Raw genomic sequence first — 27,508 nt, forward strand, 5'->3', positions numbered from 1 at the left:
GTTAACGACTGCTCTGTAGGTCTGGTGAAATGCAAACTGGCATACATCACAGTGTGGTCACACTTCACCACGATCGTGTCGTGGATCAAGACTGTTTGAGCCCAAGTTTGATATTAAGGAGGGGTTTCATTTTTCATCACATAATTGAAACTGAAAAACCAGTGAGGTTGGACCCCCTAATTCAGCCCACAAAGTGACTTATTTTGTGAACTATTGCATTAAGTTAATACAGTGTTTGCGCTAGGATTTTTTTCAAATTATCCACGGTCTGCTGGTGTGGCTAATTCATGCAAAAAATCATTAGCCACAGCAAAAATTGATTAGCCATGCAAATATTTTACTCAAAACACATAGATGTGCAACTGATGTGACTCTGTTATTCAAAGTAAACAATTTTGGACGTCATTGGAACATTTCTAAACACACTTGAATGTATATAGGTTCCCATTCTGAGCAAATTATTTTTGAGTCACTAACTCACTAGTCCCCAGGCAAGGCAAAAACATTGCTAGCCCAGCCTGTTTCAACTGGCCTGCCCGTGACTTTTGGTTTCACTGCCTGCTCTCCAGCTACAAAATGTGAGGGAAAAATTGTGTTTGACATGAAGATTTTTTTCTAAATTAACAAAACTTGTGTACCGAAAACTATAGCAAGATACCACAGACATTTTTCTCCTTGTCTTTGATGATACAAATCAGTTATTTTATTAGCGTAGAGCATGACTTTTTATACATGATAAGACTATATTATACTTTTGTGCTTTACTACAACCTCGGGAGCTCCATGTGAGGATCTGTGAATACAATAACCCTTTGCATTGGAAGCATTCTGATCCTTCATACCCATGTAATAATTGCGGAAATAAATGAAATTACAACAACAGCAACAGCAACAAAACCCACACGAAATAGCATGGCATGCGATCGCAGTGTCCGATGGTGGTTGACTTCTACATGCAGGAGATGTATTAAAAAGCATGGACGGTCATGATGCAAGGAAAGACACTTATTTTTTATCCCCTTGTCCTTCGGGCAAGTGCGGGGTTGAATTCAATTGCCTGAATTGAAAACCCACTTGCACAGTAAAATTTACGTGGCTTGAAAAAAGCGAAAACATTGATTTTTTATTTCACACTTTATTTCAAAAACTATCATGAAACTTCATGACGTAGTGAGAAAATGTCAGTCACTCTCTCAGGGTTCTCCCCAGACTTCCAAGAGTGCTGGGTGGTTTATCAGCATTCATGACCATTAATATTCTTGAAAAAATTTATAAGAAAATAAACATACAAGCATATAAAATGTTAGGGCTTAATGCGCAAATAATTACAGCCATTGCCACTGTACCTACAAGGTATTTTTTCAGTTTTAACTGAACGACAGAGAAAGAAAAAATCTTTACTAGTTATAAAGGAATGCTTTGAAGCTTCTGAAAAATAATGTACTTCTTTGTCACATTTTTACTGTGCTTATATCATCCCTTAGCCCTTTGAAGTTTGGATTACCATCGCACTAAATCAGTCTCCCATATTTTTCTAATGACCTAGGTGGTCTTTTAATGCTCATGCACAGACTCAGTAGAGCTTAAACCAACAACTTAATGTGTCCGTGTTGAAAGCTGAATTTCCCGATGTCAAATTCGCTCAAATTGCTCAATGACAGTCATTTTAGAATAGGAAAATTCAGAAACAGAGAGGTTGGTTGCCACGGACAAGTAACTATTGGCTAATTGATCCGAGAAATAAGTCAGTGTTCATTGAAAATTCAAAGACTGGACCCGTTGACACCAAAGCTTGCTCATGTGACTCGACTGTCCTTCTTTGCATGCAGTCTTTCCACAAAAAGCTACTCACTGAACTGGACATTTGACGAGTATGTTTTTGTAAAGTGTCCCTTTTTTGTTACTAATTTTCCTTACCGGACTTTATTTTTGTAGTGTTACAAACATTCATACGAGACAAAAAAAAAGTGTGTCTCCTTTTTTGATCGTACAGACTTACTGTGTGGCACCGTTGACGTACGCTCACCAGCTAAACAGTCACGTTAAACTTAAATCGTATGGATTGTTTGTCTTATTTCCGAGATCAAATTCAAGCTGTAATTTCGTAGATCTACGTTTTCTTCATCCCAGAATTGCATACGTTCTTTGAAATCCAACTTGGGTGAGGAATTTTATGTCCGTTACATAGGCTCGGAAACGTCCGTCTCTGTGTTCGTTTTACTGCAGGCAATGAGGTTCTACATGTAGTTTGCTCCCGATCAACTTTGCTACTCCTCAGCTGTCTCCTACATTACGCTAGCCCATCGGGCTAGTAGAGGTACCAAAAATTACTTGCCCGGCTAGTAGAGGTACCAAAAATTACTTGCCCGGCGGTAAAAATTGCTAGCCTGTGAGCTCGGGGTAGTGGATTTGCTCACCCCTACACAATATATATTCCTACTCTGGTGAACGGAGTATTCGGGTCGCGTCCAGCACCCAGAAGTAATAGTGCATAGGTGATCATAGTTGAGTGATTGATCCGACGATGTGTCCAAACAATTTTTGTGGCGAAAAATTCAATTCGCAAGCGTGGCTAATGACTTTCAAAAAATTTTCGCCAAATGAGAGTTTCATTCGCATTTTGCAAGTGTTGCGAGAGCTAGCACGAACACTGGTTAATAAAATCAACACATGGGTACCAAGGAAAATGACATAATGTAAAGGAAATTTAAAGGTTATAACATTGGCAAAGTTAGGTTTACTAAACAGTACTGTCAAACCTGTGTAAAGTTGTCACCTAAGGGACAAAGAACAAGTCATCGCCATGTGGAGGTGGTTTATCTGTAGAAGGATGGGCGTGTCATTACTCTCTGGGTGGGTGGTGCACTGAATAATAAATATTAGACAAAGATCAGTGTTTTGATGAACCTAAATATCATAAGTCTTCTCTAAATCACAATGTTTCATTTATTAAACAATATTCAAACATGAATATCTGAAAGCTGTCAAAATAAATCTGATCTTTTGCCTTGGTTGTTCAGGCAGAATTGTGGACTGCTACACACAGGTACTGCTATCAAATGAGAGCATTTACACACAGACATGGCTGTTCAAATAGAGGGTGTGTAAGATGGGAGTGTCTTAAGGTGTCTTAAGGTGACCATATGAAAGTGGCCTCTCTGTATGAGCATGATTAATATGACAGCTTTGACTGTAGTTATGTCAGTGTAGAGTATTTTAAATGTCCAGCATCTCAGACTTTCATTGTATTTCTATCCATAAAATACAACTTCTTATTCTTTCCAAAAAATCATATCTAAATGCCCAAGGGTGGTGTTCAACTTGTCGAAAAGCTTGTATGAGTGAACAGTCTTAGTTTGTCAACAATAACATTTGCATATTGTAGATACAGGCAGAACATTGTATTTGCAAGGCTAATATTCCACATTTCAGCATACTTCAGGGTAAAGAACATGATGGTGACAATAATGATGACAATATTATTAAAATATACTGCTATGTTGTCCCTCTGTATTATGTTTTCAATATTTTAAGACATGGTGATTATTTCCTTGACAGGGTCAAGAATTTGAAGTTTACTTCTATTACGCCTCTGCGATCATGGAAAAAAAGCACAGAATGAGACTCAATGAAATTCTCTCTAGAACTCAAGTTGCACTGCACTTCCAGGTGAGTATCGTTTCCGAATTATCAAGTTGCAGAGGTTACCAGACTGATAGGAGCTTTTGGAATGCCTTGATTTTATAGATCTTATGTTATTGCAGAATGTTCCTGGGTAACACAGTTTTCAAAAATAAAATGTAGAATTTTGGGCAAGCAAACCACCTGTTATGGGCTCCTGTTGATTGAAAATCTTATTTTTTGTGAAAATCAAAAATTTAATTTTACTCCTCAACTAGACATACAAAGTGACAGTCACTTTTAATTCCAAATATCAGCAAATTTTTGGGTAAATTGCTTTGGTATCAATAAATTATTTTGGTGACCCTTGAAATTTTCATATTTATGATAATATCGGTGTTACGATTGTAAAATTCTTACCTCTGTCTAACTTTATGACGTCTTCCGTTACAGTCTGTAGGCCAAGGTTTCAAGGAAGCAGTACAGTATGTATTGCCCAGGTTGCTCTATGAACCTATCTACCACTGCTTACACTATTTTGAAATTCTCAAGGTAAAAATATGTTGATTTATTTTTTATTTCTATGGAAATTTGATAATTGATTTGTCAAGGTATAACAATTGAAAATTGCTTATAAAAGCTATAAAAAAATTTTCTTGCATAGAACTTTACCTCTGACAAATATGTTCAAGTACACAATTTGCATTCTATGAATATTCACCATTGATAATGAAGCCGTCATCATACAGTATGCGTAATGAAATATTGCTCATTGATATATTGTGCATAAATGAGCGCCAATATGTCATACTTTAGTCATTAGATGTGTGGATAGTGCCAACTCAATTATATGGAGTAAATCTCCATGAGAGCAGTGCAGCAGCTAGATATAGAACAGCTCCTTCTGTAGCCCTGCACTTGACATTTTTATCCCAAACAATTGCTACATCTATGTGTCTATAGATTTGACACATGTATGTCAGTCTGAAAAACACTTGCTACATGTGTGTGTCAGTCTTTACTGGGAGCATTGGGTTTTGCAAATGAAAGGCATGGGACAGTGATCTTAAAAGTCCCAAAAGCCATACATGCGATTTCAGATAGTTGATGTTATCATAGACCCTAAAAACGGACCGTTTTTAGGGTCTATGATATTATAAAACTGGGAACACAGAAAGGCGTGGAGACTGTTTGAGAGTTGTGGACAATCCACAGTGACAGGGGTGGGTAGGTGTTGGGTTGGTTTGGGTAAGGTAAGATTTGAGTTTTTGTTAGCCTGTGGGAGCAGATAACAACAAATCATTCTCACTGGACCGTGTATTAAACAGCATTCCTGTCACAGGTGTCCGCATTTCTAGGAAACGCAACACCCTTACAGGGTCAATGACCTGGGAGGGATTTTTTTTTGCCTCTGTTTTGTTCTGTCATGGACCACACACACCATACTATGAAATGGGTCTGTGATGCCTGAATGCATCCCATTTTCATGCTAGACTGACTACGAAGTGGGTAGCAAGTTTTGTGTGCAGGTGTGGAAGTGGGTCACTGTTGACCATCACACAAGGTACATGTGCAAGCCTAGGGGCAGCTCTGTAAATCTTACTGGATACATACCCACAAGTGGTTACAACTACGTAGTAGATAAAGCTCATTGCCCTCCAAAATAAACTGAAGACTCCCCCTCCCACACCTCATGTACGGGAAAAACGTCACTATGTACTTGTATACATGAGTAGTAAGGGTTATTGTGAAAGTGGAAATTCTCAATCCTATGGATTGAACACTCCCATATGGATATTCTAGTCCCTATTGTCTAATAGAAACAAATGAAACAAGTAATTGTAATTTGCACAGCGAGATAGTAACAGTCTTTTGAATTCTGTAATGGTCACCATAGGCCAGGCTTGTGGCTGTATACTACCAATGAATTTACACAGAAAGGCAGTTACTTTTCAACATTTTCAAGAACAAAATTATGGATCACATCTGATGGATTTTCATAGTGAGATATACAATCTAGCATGAGTTCAAGTTTCCCAAGTACTTCCCACACGAAGTGATCGCTCTGAGCAAAAGTTGTCAAATGACAACTTATACCCCACTCCTATACCCCACTCCTTCTTTATTGATATAGTTTTGTTTTAAATAGTGAGCGTGGACCTGCATACAGAGAAATTTATATGATAAGGTTACACACAGTCAGTTGATAGTTAATAATTTGCAGAAATTAATCTTTTTTGTTTCTTCAGCTTTAACAAAGGATGTAACGTTAGTTTTCAAACTGCAAGCAATGTTAGAATGATTGGTATTCAAAATCTACTCAAAACTTCAAAATTTTTGCCAACATGCTGATCAATGGATTAAGTGCAAATTGCCTTCTGTAGAGATTCCAATAAGAATGAACAGCCAAATTTTATGTTCACTGGATTTGAAAATGAATTTTTTTTAACTCTTCAGGTACTTGCGAAGACGTCACCATCTGAGGATGACAAGGAACGTCTCATGGAGGCATGTATATCATTCATCACCTCCTTTGAAGTGTTTTGCTAACACATCACCTGCAATTGACTCTACTTGCAAACACTCCCAAGTGTAGTTGGTACTTATCTGTTGAAAGATGTGAAATACAGGTCATTGCCCTTGCCCATGACCCAGAAAAGGTCACTGGGTCAGTTTACATGGGAAATGGAGCTTTTTGTCAGAAAGTTGTCATCATTTATTCAAGCGTCAGTTCCAGTCGTGAATATTGTCTTTTTTCACCGTGACTGTTGACAATTTAGTATCCGGGATATCTGTATAGGCTTACAACTGATCTTAGCAGCCACTTTTTCTTCATATTGTCACTTCACCAATATGTACTTTTTATTGAGTATCAAGTTTCAGGGACATTCCGTCATTGATTTCCCTCTGGACAGATAAAAACTTCCATGTATTCCGTGTTTATAGCCACTCTTAGTAGAACAGTATCAGTAATAGCGTGATTCTCAATATGATGTATATTTATCCTTATATCACAAAAAAATTGAATTTGGAAAAGCGATATTGAAGAAAGTCCGGGCAAATTTGTCTCATCGTAACTTTTACTGTCATGACACGTGAGAAGATGTCAGTTGTCATGTACTGGTTGTTAAGAAGGTCCATTTGACTTTGTTATTCACAGTTTGAACTGCTTGTACCTTTACACAATATATCAGTAAGATTTGAGATGTTCACGCTTTCTCTGCTGCCAGAATGCTTGTAAGCTTTCAGTGTGTATTTGAAAACAAACATTATTGATCGATTTGTTGGATTTGATTTACAGGCGAGTGATTTACTGCATAGTACCCTTCAACTGGAGCTGGATAGAGTATGTAGGGATGGCTTACCTAAAAGGAAAGCTGGGTAAGTCCTTTAACCTTTCACCCTTGACCCTATGTTCTTGTTGTTAGTGTATTCACAAAGTCATAGTAAGCTCCAGTGCGCCTTTGGAACAGATACTCAGTATTTCAAATTTCTTACAATTCTCTTCTGATCTGCCACTTGTAAGTGTAAATGTAAGAAGTATTTTCATCATCTTAAGATTTCAACAATCAAAAATTTTATTTTCTCTGTAGAGTTAGCATAAGGGTGGTGGCCATTTTGAATTGCAAATATTGGTCAATCTGTAATTTTTTCTCTAGTACCAAACTTTTCACAGTGACCCCTGATTTTTATTCTTGATTTGGTGAGAGAATGGTTGAAAGTTTCATTCAGGAAAGTTTGAGTAAAAGATTAAGTCTTTTACTTCTGAGATGAATACTACCTTAAGTAAATTGTTTGATTTGTACTTTGAATGGAAAAATAACATAAAACGAGTTAGATATTCATATTCATCTTATTATTTGAATAAAATGTTTTTTTCAGGGAATCGTGGCTCGGTTTCAACAGAAGATTGACTTCCAGGCAGTCGTCAATCAAGAAAATGAATGAAATCCAAAAAAGTATTGATGGATGGGAGGGCAAAAATATCAGTGAAAGTTGTAATGAATTTATCATGGAAGGAGTTCTAGGGAAAACAGGAAAAAAGGTAGGAAATGTCATCTGGGACTTGTGAAATCTAAAGATATGAAGGAATGGGTGATGTAATGTGATATGAAGTGAAATGATCTGCCTGCCAGGCATCTGTGTATTCCTATGAATTTTCATCTACTTCAATACATTTTCAATTAATTATTGGAACATCAAAATATCATATCAAGATTGATATTGCTGTGGTAGTACCTCCACACAAGTAGTATAAAAGAATGTTTTATTTATTGCCAAACGCTGAGGTTGTTCAGTATGTGACACATCTGCATACAGAGCTCACCATTTTGGTAGACATGAGACTACTCTTCAACACTTATCTCGGATAACCATTGATAACAATGTGATTTGACACATGGCAACTTCATTGTGACACCTGGTACTGTATTTCATTTGTGTTTAGGCCTACAATGTGACAGAGAGACACGTGTTTCTGTTTGACTCACTGTTGGTGTGTTGTAAACCCAACACCAGGAGGTCAGTCACTGGCAATACTGCAGAGTACAGACTCAAGGAGAAATTTCCAATCAGAAAGATTGTCATCAACGACAAGGAATACAGTGACGGTAAGTTAGCAAAGATGCAGTGCTGTAACTAGACTTATCAATGATGGTAAGTTAGCGAAGACTCACCACAGATGGGTGCTGGTAACTAGATTTATCAATGATGGTAAGTTAGCAAAGACTCACTGCAGATGGGTGCGAGTAACTAGATTTATCAATGATAGTAAGTTAGCAAAGACTCACTGCAGATGGGTGCCGGTAACTAGATTTATCAATGATGGTAAGATAGCAAAGACTCACTGCAGATGGATGCTTGTAACTAGATTTATCAATGATGGTAAGTTAGCAAAGACTCACTGCAGATGGGTGCCGGTAACTAGATTTATCAATGATGGTAAGTTAGCAAAGACTCACTGCAGATGGGTGCCAGTAACTAGATTTATCATGATGGTAAGTTAGCAAAGACTTACTGCAGATGGGTGCCAGTAACTAGATTTATCAATGATGGTAAGTTAGCAAAGACTTACTGCAGATGGGTGCCAGTAACTAGATTTATCAATGATGGTAAGTAAGCAAAGACTTACTGCAGATGGGTGCCAGTAACTAGATTTATCAATGATGGTAAGTTAGCAAAGACTCACTGCAGATGGGTGCCGGTAACTAGATTTATCAATGATGGTAAGATAGCAAAGACTCACTGCAGATGGATGCTTGTAACAATACTTATCAATGGTGGTAGGTGATCAGGAATAGTATTGCTGATGATTGTTGATGATATAAGGTGGCAAGACCATGGTTGATGATGGATCACTAGTCTCTTGTAAAAGTGATAGTAAGTTTGTGAGACTTTGATTTGCTTATTATTGGGAAATTTGACATACCAATAGTAATGGTATAGTCATCAAACTTTATACAGGTGATTGTTTATGGCTAGAGTTATCATTTATCATGGTTGTGAGAAATTGAAACACCATATTTTTTCACCAACATCCTTACCCCAATATATTCTGCCATTGGCTTTATGAAGAGATGTCTTTTAGAAAAGTCTAATGAAATTACACTAACAATGCATTGACAGTTGTAATAATACCTTAGTATTTGTTCATATGGCTTTTAAACAATTTGTTTTGCATTCCTTAACTGTTAATACAAGACAGGGAATCTAGATTTTTATTTCACAATATTTTTATGTTCTTTGCATCAGCCTATACTGTTTTCATTCCATCTTTGTCATTAGATGCCAAACATGCGTTTGAAATCATCGTCAAAGATCAGCCTCATCCAACGGTGTTTCTTGGCAAATCCATGGAAGACAAGAACAACTGGATGGCTGTGCTCACGGCGTTACATTACAAAAGGTGAGTTGTGACCACAAGTATTGTAATTTGCCATTTGAACAGCAATGAATATTTAACGAAATGATGATCATGATTGGTTTGTTTGTTTTTGTTTGCTCCAGATGAAGTAACAAGCCAAGTACATGGCATATTGTGAAAAGTTCAATGCAAGTATTTGAAAATGATGATGACTCCTAGGCTAACGTGATCGCACACTTTCTGCAGTAGAAAGAAGCCACTGCCAACACATGTACATTTGATGAGATTTAGGCATTAACATTTAACACTTTATTTTGTCCAGCACACTTGAGAGAATGTTGGATACCAAGCTTGCAGATGAAGACAAGAAGCAGCCATTGAGGTTACCCAATGTTGAACAATACAAGTAAGTATTCAAAACTTATCAAGTCATCTGAGAGATCTCTCAAGTCAGTTGTTATATGCTAAGTCCCTTCTGTACTTTCAGTGAAAGAAAGTTAGAAATTTTCTGAATAGTAGGAGACTGTTATTATAATCAGTGGCAGTACGGCGACCAACCACAGCAGAGAATGCATTTTCTTAACATGTCCAGTCAGGCAAAGTGAGCAATTCTCATTTTGTAAACTGCATATTCTGATATCATGTGCTTAGCGTTATTACTGTAGTGATTTTTTGTCATGTGTGGATTACAAGGAAACGTTTCCTGAGGAATTATGATCGCCGGAACTGTCTTCACTTCGCTTTTCTACCTACATTGATGTAAATCTTTTGGGAATCAATAATGTCCACATTAACCAAGGTGAGCCACATCCTGATCCCAACCATCCTCATAGTTGTATTGAATACCACTTTTCTTCATCCCAACAGGTTTGTCCTAGAAGACAGTGATGACAACATAGTCTTTGAAGAAGGTCAAAGGTCACCGTCCGGTGTCCAAATCATCAAGGGAGGAAGTCTTTTAAAACTAATAGAGAGACTGACGTACCATACCTATGCCGATCTGTCATTTGTTAGGACATTCCTGACCACATATAGGTCCTTCTGTGAACCACAGGAACTACTCACTCTACTCATAGAAAGATATCCTTTCACAGTAGAAGTCATATCAGGGTTCTTCGAAAGGGGATTTTGAGGGTGTAATTGCATAATCCATTCATATATTAATAATAACAATACAAAAGGATACATTTTCACAAGAAAAGAATATGAAAATCATGCACTGTTACATAAATTGGCGGCCCTTTAATTTTTCAAGCTGTGGGCGAACACTTGATGTACAGATGGTTTTGGTGTATCTTGTTATCAGGAGCCAGAAATCTGTGGTGTTTTAATCTGCCAGGGCCAGGTTATCATAAGGAAGCCACTCTGGTTCTTGATACAGAGATAGATGTTTTTAGTAAAAACATCATTAAATCATATCAGATTTGGAGTTTGTCTACGCTGAACCCTTTTCCTGCCAGACAGTATCATTTCCTTATCAGCCAAGTCAGTAAAAAGCGGTATTGAGCCAAAACATGACGTATTTTCACCCACTTGGCTTGGTCTGTTATAGCATCTTTAGTCCAAAAAAATCAACTTTACAGTATTCATATTTTCAACAGCCTTCAAATGTACAGTATTATGTTAAAATATGTTGTGTTTCATTAATTTTAACCCTTTTTGACCTGATGGTAAAATATGGACTTGGCAGGAAAAGGGTTAAGGGTGAAATGATAGAGACATAAGTGTTCGGCATCTCCCATTAAACACTGAAGGATGCAACATTTAATGGAATTGTAATTCCGACAGCTAGTGCATGACCATTTGTCAACATTCCATTTCCAATGAAAAGTCGTACATTATCTTGGCGTTTACTCATCAAACCTCATACCTTATATGATATACATATGATGGTGCCCACCAAAATAGATGGAGATGCAATGATATTAAGATGAGTTTTACTGCAGTATATTGCTAAAGGGCCTTTTCAATGACAGATTCACAAGCCAAACAAAAATTGGGTTTAGCTTTGATAAATGATCTCTCTTTGTCTCTAAAAATATCAGCTTGATTATTTGAATATTCCATTTCATTTCTCCATCAACATTTTCTTCTTCACCAAACAGTACAAGTTTTTTCATGAAGTCAAAATATCCATGATAATTTATCAGGAGAAAGTTCCTACAAAAACATAACAATAACAATGAGATGTAGTTAGAAACTAGTAAAGTTGGTCACTATATCAGATTTTACCAAATCTTTCCTAACCATCCAAGATTTCATGATTCTCATGAAACCAGGAGTTTTGCCATTATGAGGAGAATTCCTTAACAGATATCTCCACATTTGAGATTCCGGATCCTCCGATGACGGAAGAGGACCAAGCTGCCCTGGCACAAGGCATTGCTCCGGTCAGGGAAGATCTCAAGAAATTCCGCAAGGAATACTCACAACCTATACAATTAAGGTAATAGATATCTAGCCAACCTGGTTTCTCTATGAATGACTATGATATATGCACGTGTGCCTGTCAGGAATCGTGGGTATAGAATGAATGAATGAATATTACAATGTTGAAATGATATATACTTCATAATCGCCCTTGGTTTCCTGTAAATCTTTACATCCATGGTTTTCTATTGCTTTATATCATTTAAAAAATGAAATTGACAGAGCAATTATTTTGACAATTGCATACTCTTATTAGTTTCAGAGACCAGCTCTGGAACTGTTAGTTTTTGCTCACTTTCCTTCTTTCTTTCTTTCTTTCTTTCTCTATTTCCGGTATTACTACCATAGAACATGCTATACACAAATTTTACCTTAATTACCCAGAATGCATTGCGACACGCTTATGACGTCATCGCTCAGCTCGGACGGGTTTTACGGGCATTTCTTGTTTGTTTATTTATTTATTTTTTATTTTGCATTGCTCAACTATCATATTGCGTTCAGTTATTAATAATTCTAGCTTTCTTTCGCTTTGTTTTTTGTTGCTTTTTGATTTTATTTTTCTCTAAATACTCACCGTACGTGGCGCTATACTGTTTCGCCCGAATGCTCATGGGTTGAATGACATTAACAATGGCAGCGTATCGATCGCTTCGCTCGCACAGAGACAGAAAAGTAGGTTTCCGTAAGTTTACAAGCGCGGCTGGGCACATCGTGTACCTAGGCGAGGTGGGTGTGCTCGAAAACGATGATCAATGCAAAATTTGGACTCAAACTCGGCTGTTTTGGCGGAGAAACTGCCCGCCGTATTTCTGAGGAGCCACCAGCGGTTTTTCCTATATCAGTCTGCGGGGCTGTGGTGGGAGGTAGTTTAACGCCGGTAACACACAGCCGCGGAGCCGTGCCATGCAGAGCTAGGCATTCATAGTGAACGTACTGTCTGTCACGCTCCGGCATGCGTTGGCTGCACGTAAAAGCAACTCAACTTTCCAAGATCAAACGGTCAGTATCTTGTGAAAACAGCGACATAGCAATGAAAATTGTTTTAGTCTGTGTTTTTAATCAAATGAAAATGCATGTGGCTCAATTTCAACGGCCTAGGTCCGATGTTTCCTCTCGTCTGATCATCGTCGTAAATCACTCGCCTCTTTACGGCAACAACTCAGCGCTGCCCGTCAAGCGATTGATTTTTGCCTAGGTCAGCGGAGCGAAAGTTATTGCTCTGGCTCGCGAGAATGTCGTCTGATAAACATTTCCGTGCGTTGTCGCCCCCGTATGTATCTGTTGCGTTTTTACCGTACATGTAGGCATTTGTAATCTGTGTACTGTAATTCCCCGGACTGCCTTGCTTTTAGTTGTATTATGGTGTTTACTGCTATCAGCCCTGAATATTAAAATCCAAAGCACTCTTTCATTCTGCACCTATCTTTGTCACACATTCTCTTGTTTCTTCCGCTGCTCTGGTCTCTGGAACTTCGCTTTTGCTTGCAAATGCTTTCTAGTCTCTTTTTGGATATGTGACATATCATTTTGTTGTTATTTTCAGAGTATTAAATGTGTTCCGACACTGGGTTGATCAGCATTTCTATGACTTTGAAAGAGATCCAGAGTTGTTGAAGAGATTGATGAAATTTATCAATGAAGGGGAAAGTGTGAAGGGTAAAGCCATGAGGAAATGGGTGGAATCAATTAAAAAGATTGTACAGAGGAGGGTAAGCAACTCAGTCTATGAACTTTTCATTTCTTCCATTATTTCTCAGTTCAAAGAGACTCTCAAAATGTGAAGTCTTCATTTTATGCTGCCAAGAAGTTGTGCTACATAAAAATTATTGAATAGAAAAGTCCAGTACTTTTGTCGTACTTTAAAGAAGAATGTGTCTATATTGTCTCTAACTTATTACTGAATTATATCAGTTTTGATGAAATACATCAGTGTTCACCAATTATCAGTTTCCTCTCTATAGTAATATGTTTGCAAATTCCATACTCTATTAAAAAAAATGTATCAACAATATGAAAAAGGAGAGCTGCAAAAATTGTGATATGTAACTAGACTTATTACTGTCTGTGCTAGTGGTAACCATTCTATCATTCTTTGACCTCTAGTCACAAGCAGAGACCAAAGGGCAGCCAGAAATCACATTTGCCCAGACACCGCCACCTATTGAGTACCACATAGCAAGATCACCGGAATCATTTGAGTTGATGACTGTAAGTACTTCCTGAATTTCCTTATTTGAAAACATTCAAATTGAGAATGCTCAAATGAAGTGGAATGTTACAAAAACTACTATATGTTGAAGTCATAGCCATAAAATCTGTGCCCATCTTTGTGTTTTGCTGTCATTAAATCTTTGTATCTGTGTGCTCTGGTAATTCCTCTTTCTATCACCAAATTTTTTTAAGAAAAATGATGATTAAATCCTAGTACTTATTGTACTAGTGAAAGAAGATTACAATGGATGATTTGTGTATTTACAAGGTGTTCTAGAAAATGTTTTAGCAGCAGTAATATGAAGATACATTCCAGCAAATATTATATATTCTCTTATGCAACAATATCACTCAAGTTGAATTTTAGTCGATATATCAATTCTTTTCAGGTAATTTTCTGATGAAAAGACTTCACCAAAAATGTCAGGTTTGATATTCTGATACAGAGGAGATATTGTACCTGATTCTGTGAAATCATAATCTGTTTTTTATCGTTGACAGCTACATCCAATAGAGATAGGTCGACAACTTACGTTGCTAGAATCTGACTTATACAGAGCAGTGAAGCCATCAGAACTTGTTGGATGTGTGTGGACAAAGAAAGAAAAACACACCCAGTCTCCAAATTTGATGAAAATGATTCGACATTCTACAAATGTAAGTGTAGATTAAGTATACAGGGATGGATTTGTAGAGTTTTTTAGATATCCATGCGTTGACGTTGTATAATTATTAACAGAAGCAAGACCTTCCATTTTCTATAATATGAATCCCATACCTTGTTATCCAACTGTAACAGTCGCTCTAATTTGTTAGCCTAGATTCCTTTTCCGTCCGCTTGCCTCCGTACCTCCGTCCCCACTACTGTCTAGCCTCGTGAGCAGTATTTCGAGCTAGAGTTGTAAAAACTGCTCATTTGAATGTCAATGGTCACCAACTGAGACCATGATGTCACTAGCGTCCCTTTCAAAGTCAATCACTGAAAATGACCCTCTCATGATTGGCCTATGACTTGGTTGGGCAGAGCTGCAGTGTCAACACAATTAACATATTTGACGTCATATTAATTAGCTCTGCCCAACCAAGTCATAGGCCAATCATGAGAGGGTCATTTTCAGTGATTGACTTTGAAAGGGACGCTAGTGACGTCATGGTCTCAGTTGGTGACCATTGACATTCAAATGAGCAGTTTTTACAACTCCAGCTCGAAATACTGCTCACGAGACTAGACGGTAGTGGGGACGGAGGTACGGAGGCAAGCGGACGGAAAAGGAATCTAGGCTATAATTATTGTAAATTCATATACAAAACCTCTGTACAGGTAGTAGCATATGAAGAGTTAGAAAATCATGTGGATCAATCACAACAATTATTCCTCATTCTGTTATATTTGTGGATTTTGCCACAACGATGAGTACTGTAGATAAGTCAAGTTACATGATAGCCTACCCAGTGAAATCTTAGTTGCCTTTTGCAGTCATCTGTGCACCATATACATCTGCTAGTATTTACAGTCATATACCACATATGGATTGCTGAGATGGGTCCTGAATAATACACAGTCTGGCTTTTGTACACATGTTGGTTATTCTAGAACAAATGAATCCATAGAAACATGATAGGTAGACAAACATGTATGTTTAAAGGGACAAATTTATTAAACTTGTCTGAGTGAAAGTAAGCAACGTATATCAAGGTGGTTGTACTTTGTTTCACAAAAGCTTATCCAACCTTTCAATCCAGTTAGTAAAACATGAATAAAAGTACTATCAGTTGTATATTAGTAAAATTATAGTTGGAAATATTGAAAAATGTGTTGCAATAAACACAGTCTGTATCATACCATGTGATTCAACATGTCATGTTGTTACTAATAGTATTTAAAGGTCAACTCTTTTACCTGAATGTTATACCTACCTTGATTTACCAAGTTTTTGTTTGTTTTTCAGTTGACTCTGTGGTTTGAAAAGTGTATAGTTATGTCTGAAAACTTTGAAGAAAGGGTAGCTGTAGTTTCAAGAATTATAGAGATTCTAATGGTAAGATCTGTGAATTTCTTGTAAATTATATTTGATAAGATGCTCTTGTACTTGTAGCATACAGAAATGATGGGATTTAAACATGCTCCAGTGTTTTTACATTTAAATGAATACCACAAGTTGTGCATCATGGTGAATTTAACTATAAGTTCTGCAATGTGGTGAATTAACCAAGTTCTGCAACATGGTAAACTTACCACAGGTTCTGCTATAGAAAGTGATGCATTTACTATCTGAATATCCACACATACAACAATTTTCAGCTCCTGTTTGCTGTGTGGGGGACAGCAGCAATCAAAAAGATGCAATTCAACCTATTAGGATAGGACTATCTCTCTGTCACTTTATCTATGTATTGATACAGGATGCATAAATAGACCATTTAAAGTATTTGTGCGGGGGACAGCGATTGATGAACATTTACTTCCTTCAAATCACCGTGGTTGAACGAGAATGGAAAACTATCTTCAAAACTGTACGAATGAGCCAAGATGTAGTGAAAGTCTTGAGCAAGAAATTACCTTTTTTGATTCTTGTAGTTTATATAGACCTACTGGTATTATGTAAATATCTGCTTCTGGCAAGTGAAATGGGCTTTTTTGATTTAAAAAAATAAACATATATTTAAACTTAACTTCGACCAAGATTTACCCTCAGTGTAACTATATATAGGATTGCTGATGTACCAGTAAGTCAGGAAATGTTTGTCATTGTCAAGTCCATTGATTTCATTCACCATACTATTTGTACCTCCGCATTTCAGGTATTTCAAGAGTGTAACAATTTCAATGGCCTGTTGGAAATAGTCAGTGCCATGGACTCAGCACCAATCCATAGGTTGGAACATACATTTTTGGTACGTCTTTTTCATAATGTCTGTTCTCATTACCCCTTCAGCTGTACAACATTATATTAAAAAGTTTTGTTCAGAACAACAGGTGCATTTCTTGTAATATTATTCAGTATTTGATGTTCAATGTAATAACACTTATTTATGCAAAATGTATTGATTCATTATGCAAATCCAGTAGACTTGTTCTGTATGATTGATATTAACAATGTACATGTTATGTACCATGTGTATGATATATCCAACTAACCAGTCTATCAGACATGTGCAATGGATGACCTTTGAACCTGTTAAGTTTACGTCACTCCTAGGTGACTCGGTAATATTTCTATTTTAATTTATTGGCGTAGTACCTAACTTTATCACTGTCTGTGACTTCAAATGGTTCATTGTATAATCACTTTTCTATCGCAGGAACTTTCTCCCAAGAAGAGACAGGCTCTTGAAGAAGCTAAAGAACTCAGTGCAGATCATTTGAAGAAATATCAAGAGAAACTAAGATCCATAAATCCTCCGTGTGTTCCATTCTTTGGTGAGTTGTTCAAACTAAGGCTCTGTTTGTGTGTTCGGTCTGGAAAATAGCATATATGTAGAAAGAAGTGTTGTCATTTCTTCATGTAAAATGCAAAGTCAAATAAATTAAGTAAAAAGAAATGAAGTTATTTGATTTCTTTTGGTATGCAGAATACTCAAGGCAAATAAATAGTTGATGTGCAAGTATCATGATAATTGAATAATAAGATTGAGAAAAATTGAAAAAATAAGATCCTGAGAAACAGACATATTCAAAAGTATTCAAAAGGATTTCTGTGATATATGCAAAGAAATGTAAATCTTGTTATAGATACGGTGCAGCCAACACAACTGTGGCACTCATTTCTTAATATCCACAATGTACATGTACTCAACTTTTAAGAGAAATTATTATAAAATACATGTTTTTGAAAGATCACTTTGAGCTTATGAGTATGTTTTTTTTTTAACAAATACTTTTCCTTATATGTTTCCAACAGGCATGTATCTGACCAACATTTTACACATTGAAGAAGGTAATCCTGACTTCCTGAGAGAGGGCATTATCAATTTCAGCAAGAGGAGAAAAGTGGCGGAGATCACGGGGGAAATACAGCAATATCAGAACCAGCCCTATTGCCTCACTGTAGAGCAAGATATTAGGGTAAGATGTCAGAAGTGTGTGAAAATTATACCCCTGCCTTTCTGTGGGCAGTGCATACCAGAGTGAATTAATCTGCAGATTTTCAAAACATGATTGAAAAGTGACGAGGAAAGAAACAAAAAATAAGACCATTTCAGAGATGGCTGGTTTCTTGAATAGCAGGAAGTGTATCAAGAAGCAGGGTTTTCATGTGAGGCCCGTATTATCCACCTTTTGTAATATGCAGAAAAATGTCATTGACTGGCCTTCTTTTTCAGTGATATTTATTTGGACTGACCTTGCATTGTGTCTATTGAGAATATTAACTATGTGGATTATTTTTTGACAAGAATGATGAATTATGTAATTCTTGGCAAAGGGATAATCATTTCTTTATTTGTTTTGCAGAAATTCTTTGAGAATTTGAATCCAATGGATGATTTAACAGAGAGGGAGCTCGCTGATTTCCTGTATCAGAAATCACTGGAGATAGAACCAAGAAACAGTAAAGTACCACCAAAATATGTGAGTACCAATAATTTCTGTTTAAACGTAAAGTTACAGGACCGTGGGCACACAATAGGGGGATTACTGATGACACAGTCATTTGCATACACTGGGTTGGAGTTTTTGAATTCTCATAGCATCGCTTTGACCGTATGAAAAATTTGGATAATCATGATGGGCACTTATGTTACATTATGCAAAGAGGTGTCAAATGGTCATGAGTACAGGGAACACATTTTGAAACATATGCGTTCTCCGACAAAAAACAGAACACTGTTTCAGTTTATTTTCGACTCAGGTTTGGTCGCTATATATTCATAGACATCATATGCAAGATTCAATGAAAGTGAACGCCTGAAACATGGCAAAATTATGGGATTCTGGGACCAAACACGGCACGTCTGATCAATAGCGTGGCTTTTTTACATTTGCATAAATTTATGATAATCCGGTTTTTATAGGGGAAGTTAACAGTTTAACAGTCTCTGCTGTGTGTACAGAACATGTGATATTCTCTGAGATTTTATTGTGTACCATACATCTGCAGAAAACCAGACTACTTCAATACTGTGTGAGGTACAATAAAGGAAATTTGGCGAACCAAGCAAAGTTTGGAGATTCAACAGGTGTGAATCCCTGGGAGCATTGTATTGTGCATTCCCTGTAAACTTTGTGGTATACGACATGCATAGTTGCTCAGCACACATTCTTGTCCAGCCATACAGTTATCAAAGTAGTAACCAGTCATGCGATAAGTCACATGCCAATGTTGACACAGACATGCCATAAAGTTCAGCATTCAGTTTAAAAAGGGAATCATGCGAAAATAAAGAAGATGTATGCATTGTTTGTAACAATTCACATGTTGACTTTTTTACAGCCAAGGAGGACGGAATACTCATTGAAATCTCCCGGCATCAAACCCAGTCGTCACTTGTCACTCTCAAGTTCAGTAAAGTCTCACCCTGTGCCATTAAGCAGTGAGCCCAAGTTATTCAATTTCCAGGTATGTGTATGTCTCCATTTCCAAATTCTCTGAGCAAATGCAAGATTTTGGAAATTTGTTGTATTGAAAATTATCACTCAGTTTTATGAATGGAACTTCAGATTGTTTACAATTGGGTCCTTTCAAATTTGGGCATATGGGCCAAATTAAATGTCACGTAACAGTAGTTGTTTGACCTTTGACATCACAAGTGTCCTTTGCTTGACCTTTGACCTGGCAACTTCACAGTGGCAATGTCATAAGAGAGATAGTCACAACATACCCTGACTGAATTAAATTCATACAGTTTGTCATTATGACAACAGTAATTACCATAAATAGTTTCATCTGAACACATAAACATGTAAACCACAGGATTAATGTTTGCTGTAAAATTTCTATAACAGTGCTATGTGCCAAAAGACACCAGTAAAGTCTATATACCCGGATGCATAATCATTATAGCTGGCCAATGGCAGGTCTGATATACACATTTTTAGATTTTAGGTCATCTCATCACCAAGTCTACATTGTCGTTATTTTTAGTTTCCTAGACCAGTGGATGTATCTAGTGTTCACTGATCAGCTATTGTGATCCTATACATAGTCAAGTTCTAGTTCAGACCTGTAGTGCAAATCAATTTGTATGAGGACAAAAATAAGGTTCCTTCCCAACCATGATTTGTTTAATTTGCTCTCCTAGGTCGATTCATATGACTATCAATGTCATAAGTTTTCTACCCATCAGAATCATAATCACTATAACTATAAATCACCATAAAATTGTTTGTCATTTTAGCTCACATTTGGTATATATATATATACCAAAGAGAGCTTATATGGTATGTCGGTGGGCCTGTATATCTGCATGTATGTATATACATATGTATGTATGTATGTATGTATGTATGTATGTATGTATGTATGTATGTATGTATATACATATGTATGTATGTATGTATGTATGTATGTCCGTCCACATCAAAAACTCAAAAACATCAGCACCTACCATCCTAGTATTTGTTTTACAGGTGCACCCAGGGTTAGAGATATGAACGTGTTATTGTCAAAAATATGCAAATGGGGTAAAAAAGGGGCAAAATCTTGCAAATTGCTAAAGTTCTGTAATCACAGGCCAGATTTGGTTGAAACTTGGTATGCAGGTTCCTGAAGGTGACTTTTATCGTTAGATTTATTTAATTTAATTTAGATTTATTTAATTTTGTATTTTTGGGCAATTTTCCCCATTTTTGGTCGGAAAAAGTCATCTTCAGAGTCTGAAACCATTTATCCAATTGTTTTGAAACTTGGTATGCATGATTCTAGGGTTGACCTCTGTCAGATTTGTTCAAATTGTGGTGAAATTTTCATAGTTCTATTTTTGAGGCAATTTTTCCCATTGTTGGTCGAAAAATCATCTTCTCTGAAATCAAAATGCATGTGATATTATGAATATTACAAGCTAGGGCCCATAGAAGCTATTAAATATTGTACGTACACTCACTTGGTCCTGCCACATCTCACCAAATGTGAGCCAAGAGTCATTGACACGATATTTTTTCTGCCTATTAGAAAATTCAAGAGGATGAAAGTGCACACTCAAATAAACCAGTAACACCACCAGCAGCCCCTGTAAGTCCTACCACACCTACAGCTACATCTCCATTTGCAGAAGTCTTTGCTCCGGTGCTAATCGATGCAAGTAAGTTCTTTCTCAATTACTATTGTAAGTCTATTTTCTCACGAGGACTTGTCAGTTTTAAGTAGGGTGGGTACATGTAGTTCAAGAGTTTTTCCTGAAGGAGTCCGAACTGTAACTTAAAACCTTATTAGACCCACAAAGTCAGTGAAAGTCTTACAACTACCCTCTTTGGTCCACAGTTCTTAATGCTGCACAAATTGACTTATCACACTTTCTGTTAATAGTTACTGAAAATCCATTCCAGGGCTTGAAGTTGATTCATTCATTCATTCATTCATTCATAGGTACTATGTGATATGTGTCCCTATTCCAACAGGTTTTGCAAAGGTGTACTCCAATTAAAGGACATAAGCTGTAACTTGTGGCAATTTTTTTCAGTATTCTGCTTCTGTATATCAACTACCGTGTCTGACCCTAATCTGTTTGTCATGCTGAAATTTCGAATTCTTTTTGTCAACACAGCTTGTAAGTGTGTAGTGATCATTGTTTATTGTTTACAAATGAATTCTAGTCCGGCCTTGAATACAATTTTCAACAACTACAATGGAGATTATACTCATATAGGTTGTGTTGATATGCTTAATACTTGGCATTAAATTACAGTTTAGGGATTCAATGCAGAAAGTGTAGGGAAACCACAAAACAAAAGTTCTGAAAAAATGGCCAAAAGATACAGCTTATGGAGCTTTAACCCTTCACAACCATGGTTGGCCCAATCCTATAGTTTTCTATGACAAAGATGGACCTCTGCATAGGGCAGTGAGGTAACAAAGTTAACCAATGAGAAGGTTGGATATGTACTGTACTGAAATTGTCAGCTGTAACTCCGAATTACGTTGTACTACCTTGCCCTTTTTTTCAACTGTAGGTAGAACATCATCAACTCCCGCTAAAGAGGAAGACTTGAAACCTCCTCCAATACCTCCACGAAGGAAGAGAGACCTGCATTCTCAGAGCGAGGTCTTTCCGATGTCACCTCTGCCGAGTCCGGATGTACCTCCGATACCGCCAAGGGAAAGCCGCGACATGTCGCAACACTGTGGGCCGCCATTGCCACCGCGCAAGGACTCTGTGCACAATGTGAACGGTGCTATGGTGATACCGGAACTCCCACCCAGAACGTATAAATTCAAACAGTTGCCGCCTCAGCCACCACAGACACTGACAACACCTTGGGAACCGCAAAAACAGACGTAGCAAGACTCCAAGCGGCATGGAAGACATGCAAAACTCAAAACAGCAACAAAATATTAATAAAATAAAGCTCTTGATATATTTGCTGAAACTCTGATTTAATGTTTACTAAAAAAAGAATTACAAGTTGTCATGGAAGATATATCCATTCTTCTACCAGGTCCATCGAATGTAGTTTTATTGCTATGACAACACCCGGTCTTCAGTGTGGTTGCATCGTCATGGCAACAGGCAGGGCACCTGACCTCAAAACGATGGTTCGTGGGACTTTAAAGAAGACGGAGGCAGTTTTCTTAAGTTGACACAGGTTAACTTATCAAGAGATTTTTGTCAAAGAGAATGGGTTTCAAAGTGATTCCTGACTGCGGTACTTGCATTGTGCGAATTGCTACAAGGGAACCAAAAAAACCAGCTGTAAAGGTACAAGTCAGTGTAGGGGTTGTGTGCTTTACCGATCATTGTTGTGAAATTCAGATAAAATCTTTCAACTGCTAGATACGGTGACTTCTCACTGGCTTTCACAGATTTCAGACTAACCCACTCAAATGGGACACACGCTAGAAAAGTAAACAGTAGTTTATTTCAAAAGCTTCAAATTAGACAGAATTTCAGAGTATGTGGAGTGCTATGCAAGCATACATGGTGAGGGTAGACAATTACTTTCCAGCTTACGGTAACACCAATCTTTGCTGTGTCTTTGCTCTGTAAAACGAATAAGGAGTCACATAACATGTAAGATAGTTGTCAAAATACACAACCACACACCAGTTGAGACATTCTATGGGCTTCTTTTGTTTTTTTTCCAAAACTGCACAGATATTCATAACACAGCTATCTGTGTTTTGGTTTTAGGTACACTTGACAATCATTCTGACTGAGTTTTGTTTGTTTCACTGTCAGCTAAGGGACTTTGGCGACAACGATGTTGCTTTCCTGAAAAAAGCCCTATGAGAGCTGTATCAACCTAGTGTCCTGTCCTAGATGAATATGATATCAAATGATATGATCATTGGTAGACGAAAGTACTTTCAAAAACTTCCATCACAGATAACAATGATGAAAATGTGTTTTGATGGGGATAGAATGTGAGAGGTGGTTTTGAAAGGATGAAATGTGCCCATACATATCAAAAAACAAAAAGATTTTTTTTTCACGTTGTGTAAAAATTCCAAGCTGACCCCTGTTCATGAAACATGATTTATTGGGACAAAATTTTTGTTTCCAAGATTAAGAATATGTCTGTATTTCAAGATCATAATTTACAGTGCCAATTTTTTTAATGCATTTTGTGTGCATTGAATTTGTCTGCAAATTTTTTCTGAATGAAGGAAGACGATGATTTGACCATTGAAATGTATGAATTAAAAAAATTAATGATGACAATGGCTAGTTAGGACTAACATATGATATTTTAATCAAGGAATCATCACAATTTAATATTTAACTGCCTGAAGTAATTGCCAAAGAAATAAGTTGGAATTATGAAATGCTTGAGTTTTGTTGTAAGTCCTTGCTGGATCCCGAAACCTGCGATTCCGAAAAATGTAATGTGAATGTCTTACTGGAAAACCACCATACTGCCATTTTAAATTTGAAAAGCATGTTTCAGATGTTGAAATATGAAGTTGAAAAATTCAGACAATTCTTTGATTTTTTCAGTCTAATTTTGAGACATGCTGAGAGAACATCGAGGGATTGAAATTAACTGGTGTCGTGATGACGAACTTTGACCTTTGGGTGAAAGGGAGAATTGTTGTGGAGAAATTGAGAGAGAGCTATGTTGAATAATGAATTTAGCATTGAACTCTGGAAAGTGACAAAGTGCTTGTCTCGAGGACAACTCTTGCTCCGTTTGAAAATTTATATGCTTGAAATTGTCATGCTCTTCCTTTTCAGATCATTTAACCAGATCACCCCCAATTCCCTGTAAACAGATCCCACATTCACCATTGATAAACAGTGGGTTTGGGCCAAACCATGGTGGTGAAGGGGTTAAATTTAGCTTGCATGTGTGAATTATTTCTAGACACCAAATCATGTTTAACGATGGCCATTTTCACTCTTCCACAACTGTCAAATTTTACTGTATAAAAACTGAATTACACATTAGACTTCTATTTGTCATCATGGTAATGAATTCTGCCGTTGAGATACGCCAGGGACAAAATTGCAGTTGGCTTCTTGTAGTGCTAGAGATAAAAAGGTGTAAGCAACTCAATTTTTATAGCTTTACTTAGTTGGTTCTTCATGGCCAATAAATTCTGCTGGTGGCAAACAGTTGTATAAAGCAATTTCATTACATCCGAAATTTTGTCAGATTAATCAAGACTTTAAAGCATCGTGGAAATTCAATTTCAAAAAGATCACCGCATTGTTTTATTTTAAATTATGAGAACTCACTTTTTAAGAGAATACGATGACCTTCAGTATTTGATGTGCTTTCTTTTTGGCGAAAGGCACGTTGACTCAGACATGGATGTATGGCAGTTCTTGAATGGCCGACCAAGCTATAGTATGTATTAGGGTTAGGGGTTTGTTAGCGAATCAGGATACTCGTTATTGAATGTGCTGAAAGTCACTCCTTCAAGATGAAGACAAACAAAAAAGGCCAAAGCTGACTCCAAAAATTTCAGTATAACTGGAATAATTGTAAATCTAGATGTCATTAGATTTGTGTTTGAGTCTCTATAGCAATTATCACAAAAAAAACCACGTTCTTCTAATTTTTCCAGATGTTGAATTTTTATTTTGTATAAAGTTCTCTCCTGTTGTAATATGAAGCTGTCAACATACATCTTTTGTTAGAGTGCTCTTGAGAAAAAAAGTGACAGATAAATAAATTGATCATTACTGAAACAATGCCGGTTGTTTTGTGTGATTCCTTACCATGTGTTTTGTAACTGTTGGGAACCACCACAGACTGAGGTGTTCAGGGGTGTGTACTTGTTATGTGAATGCCAATTTGATCACAGGAAACCATGAGAAGCACTGGGGCTTCCTCTCTAACACAACAAAGAAACCCTGCCTGATTGTCCTAGTGAACAAATTGCCATTCTTCCGATGTTTACCTGGGCTGGAGGGGGTTCTACAATTGACTAGAGAAAGTTATAGGTTGCAGCTGAGGGGCTGGGGTGGCTACATTTCTAGTACTGTTTGTACCTCTTGGGGGTCGGTGGTGTACTTCAATTACTTGCCAGTATGTATACGTGCCATCCTTTGGGATGGGTTTTTCAGCAATGTTGTCTAAAAATGGGGTATGATATTTTGATGTATTAAACCAAGGTCTAAAACGGGATTTGATTTCATCTACCCAAATTTAGTTCAAAATGTTGTTTTCACCCAAATTTTTAGAGTTTTAGTTCTCGGCAAATCATGGCTTGGCGAGTGACATTTGCGGTTGGCTTTGCTGATATCCCTACTGTGCAAATGCTTAGTTTTCACCCCATAATACTTTGAAATATTCAATGATATAACTTTTGACCCGGGTCAAAGGTTGTTAGGGGTCTAAAATAGGGTCCTGAAATAAATGATTTTAGGTTGAAAATGGGCTATGGGTCTTTGACGAGCTGCCACACACCCCTACCATTTCTCTGATCGGGTAACTCTGGGAATGTACTACCTAGGAAAGCATATTTTAGGTTCACCTTATCTGGCATTTTCCAGTTGATTTGTGAGAATGCAGTATGGAATAAAGGAAATGGCAAACGGGAGGTTTAACACACACCCAAGCTTGACTTTTGTGATAATTTGACCGTGTTGAATGAGCACATACACGTATTCTGAGTAATTTGTGATCATGAAGTAATCTATCATGTGCTCATCTCATTACTGAGCAACATGATCATCACAGTGTAGTTGTCCCTAGTTCGCGCTATGTCAGATGACAGTGTCAATGCTACCAAGATCAAGACTATATTGCCATGAATGTCATGAAGTGGCAACTGTCTGTAGTCATGGAATCAGAGAAAACATAACTTCTGAATATTATAATGAAACTTGTTGTTTTTAATGTGATGTATAGAGACAAGAAGCTTATGAAAAAAGCTAAAATCTCAGGGTCCAGCATTGCCAGTACCGATTCACACGTACATTATTTATGATAGGATGCAGATTTAATATGTAAACTGCAGATCCACCTAAATATTCAGGCAACATCACTGGTGTAGATGACAATCATTTATTGAGACTTGAGTAAAATACCAAAGGTGTGCTGTATGGTCATTACGTTCCCCGCATTTTCATCTTTCAAAGTTCCTACAAAGTGGTAAACTTCACCACAGGGGAACAGGGTGTTAGTAGCAGATTTCCTTTCACAACTGGCTAGCAAAGAGTTTAGGGATTATTCATGGTAGAAGAGTTTCTTTGAGTTCCCGTCAACCACAATACTTTAACTGTCTGATTCATCTCTGTCTGCTTACAAAACTTGTCATCCCCTATCACTTTATCTACATTTACATGAAAGTCATGTGACTTGGAATGACACTGGAAGCCATCCAATGGTACCACTATGCAATGGCATTGCTGTTTTATGCATAGAAACATTCAAATTTCAAACTGCGTTTTGATGAGCATCAGGTATGTCTCTTATCAACATATATATGTACTTATTCCCCGGAAGCATGAACTTTGAACCTACTCAGTCTACACAGATGGCTCATTACAAAGAATCATGGGAAAACTGTGTAACGGTGATTCAGCAATTAGTAAGTAGACAAGTGGATGAACTGTGTTTCAAGACTGAGTGGTCTAGTTTCAGGTCACAGATTTCACCACAAAATTCGCATTCTGCATCCAGTATTTTTATCTTCGTAACATTAAAAGTCATCAACATGTCACAGTTTCAGATCATGACTGATCACACCATCCTGGATAGCTTCAACATCCTTCATGACATTATTCCAATATATACCACACACACACACTACAGCATAACAGAATAACATGAAC

The 27,508-nt window shown here is 37.2% G+C and overlaps 1 protein-coding gene across 1 annotated transcript in view; it reads left to right on the forward strand.

The window, feature by feature from the left end:
- The window catches only part of LOC139149271 (son of sevenless homolog 2-like), a 41,564-nt gene extending 16,144 nt beyond the window's left edge, over positions 1 to 25,420 (forward strand). The window contains exons 7-27 of the mRNA XM_070720915.1: positions 3,559 to 3,669; positions 4,075 to 4,173; positions 6,079 to 6,129; positions 6,923 to 7,002; positions 7,504 to 7,666; positions 8,069 to 8,231; positions 9,406 to 9,526; positions 9,807 to 9,890; positions 10,352 to 10,564; positions 11,808 to 11,930; positions 13,461 to 13,626; positions 14,021 to 14,125; positions 14,630 to 14,785; positions 16,078 to 16,167; positions 16,931 to 17,023; positions 17,432 to 17,549; positions 18,031 to 18,194; positions 18,582 to 18,698; positions 19,561 to 19,686; positions 21,238 to 21,367; positions 22,236 to 25,420. Coding sequence (XP_070577016.1) covers positions 3,559 to 3,669; positions 4,075 to 4,173; positions 6,079 to 6,129; positions 6,923 to 7,002; positions 7,504 to 7,666; positions 8,069 to 8,231; positions 9,406 to 9,526; positions 9,807 to 9,890; positions 10,352 to 10,564; positions 11,808 to 11,930; positions 13,461 to 13,626; positions 14,021 to 14,125; positions 14,630 to 14,785; positions 16,078 to 16,167; positions 16,931 to 17,023; positions 17,432 to 17,549; positions 18,031 to 18,194; positions 18,582 to 18,698; positions 19,561 to 19,686; positions 21,238 to 21,367; positions 22,236 to 22,564 — 2,802 coding nt within the window. The 3' untranslated portion in view covers positions 22,565 to 25,420. The remainder of the gene's footprint in view (positions 1 to 3,558; positions 3,670 to 4,074; positions 4,174 to 6,078; positions 6,130 to 6,922; positions 7,003 to 7,503; positions 7,667 to 8,068; positions 8,232 to 9,405; positions 9,527 to 9,806; positions 9,891 to 10,351; positions 10,565 to 11,807; positions 11,931 to 13,460; positions 13,627 to 14,020; positions 14,126 to 14,629; positions 14,786 to 16,077; positions 16,168 to 16,930; positions 17,024 to 17,431; positions 17,550 to 18,030; positions 18,195 to 18,581; positions 18,699 to 19,560; positions 19,687 to 21,237; positions 21,368 to 22,235) is intronic.
- The last annotated feature ends 2,088 nt before the right edge of the window (positions 25,421 to 27,508 follow it).

This window comes from Ptychodera flava, chromosome 14, assembly GCF_041260155.1.
Source record: "Ptychodera flava strain L36383 chromosome 14, AS_Pfla_20210202, whole genome shotgun sequence".
Classification (NCBI taxonomy): Eukaryota; Metazoa; Hemichordata; class Enteropneusta; family Ptychoderidae; genus Ptychodera; species Ptychodera flava.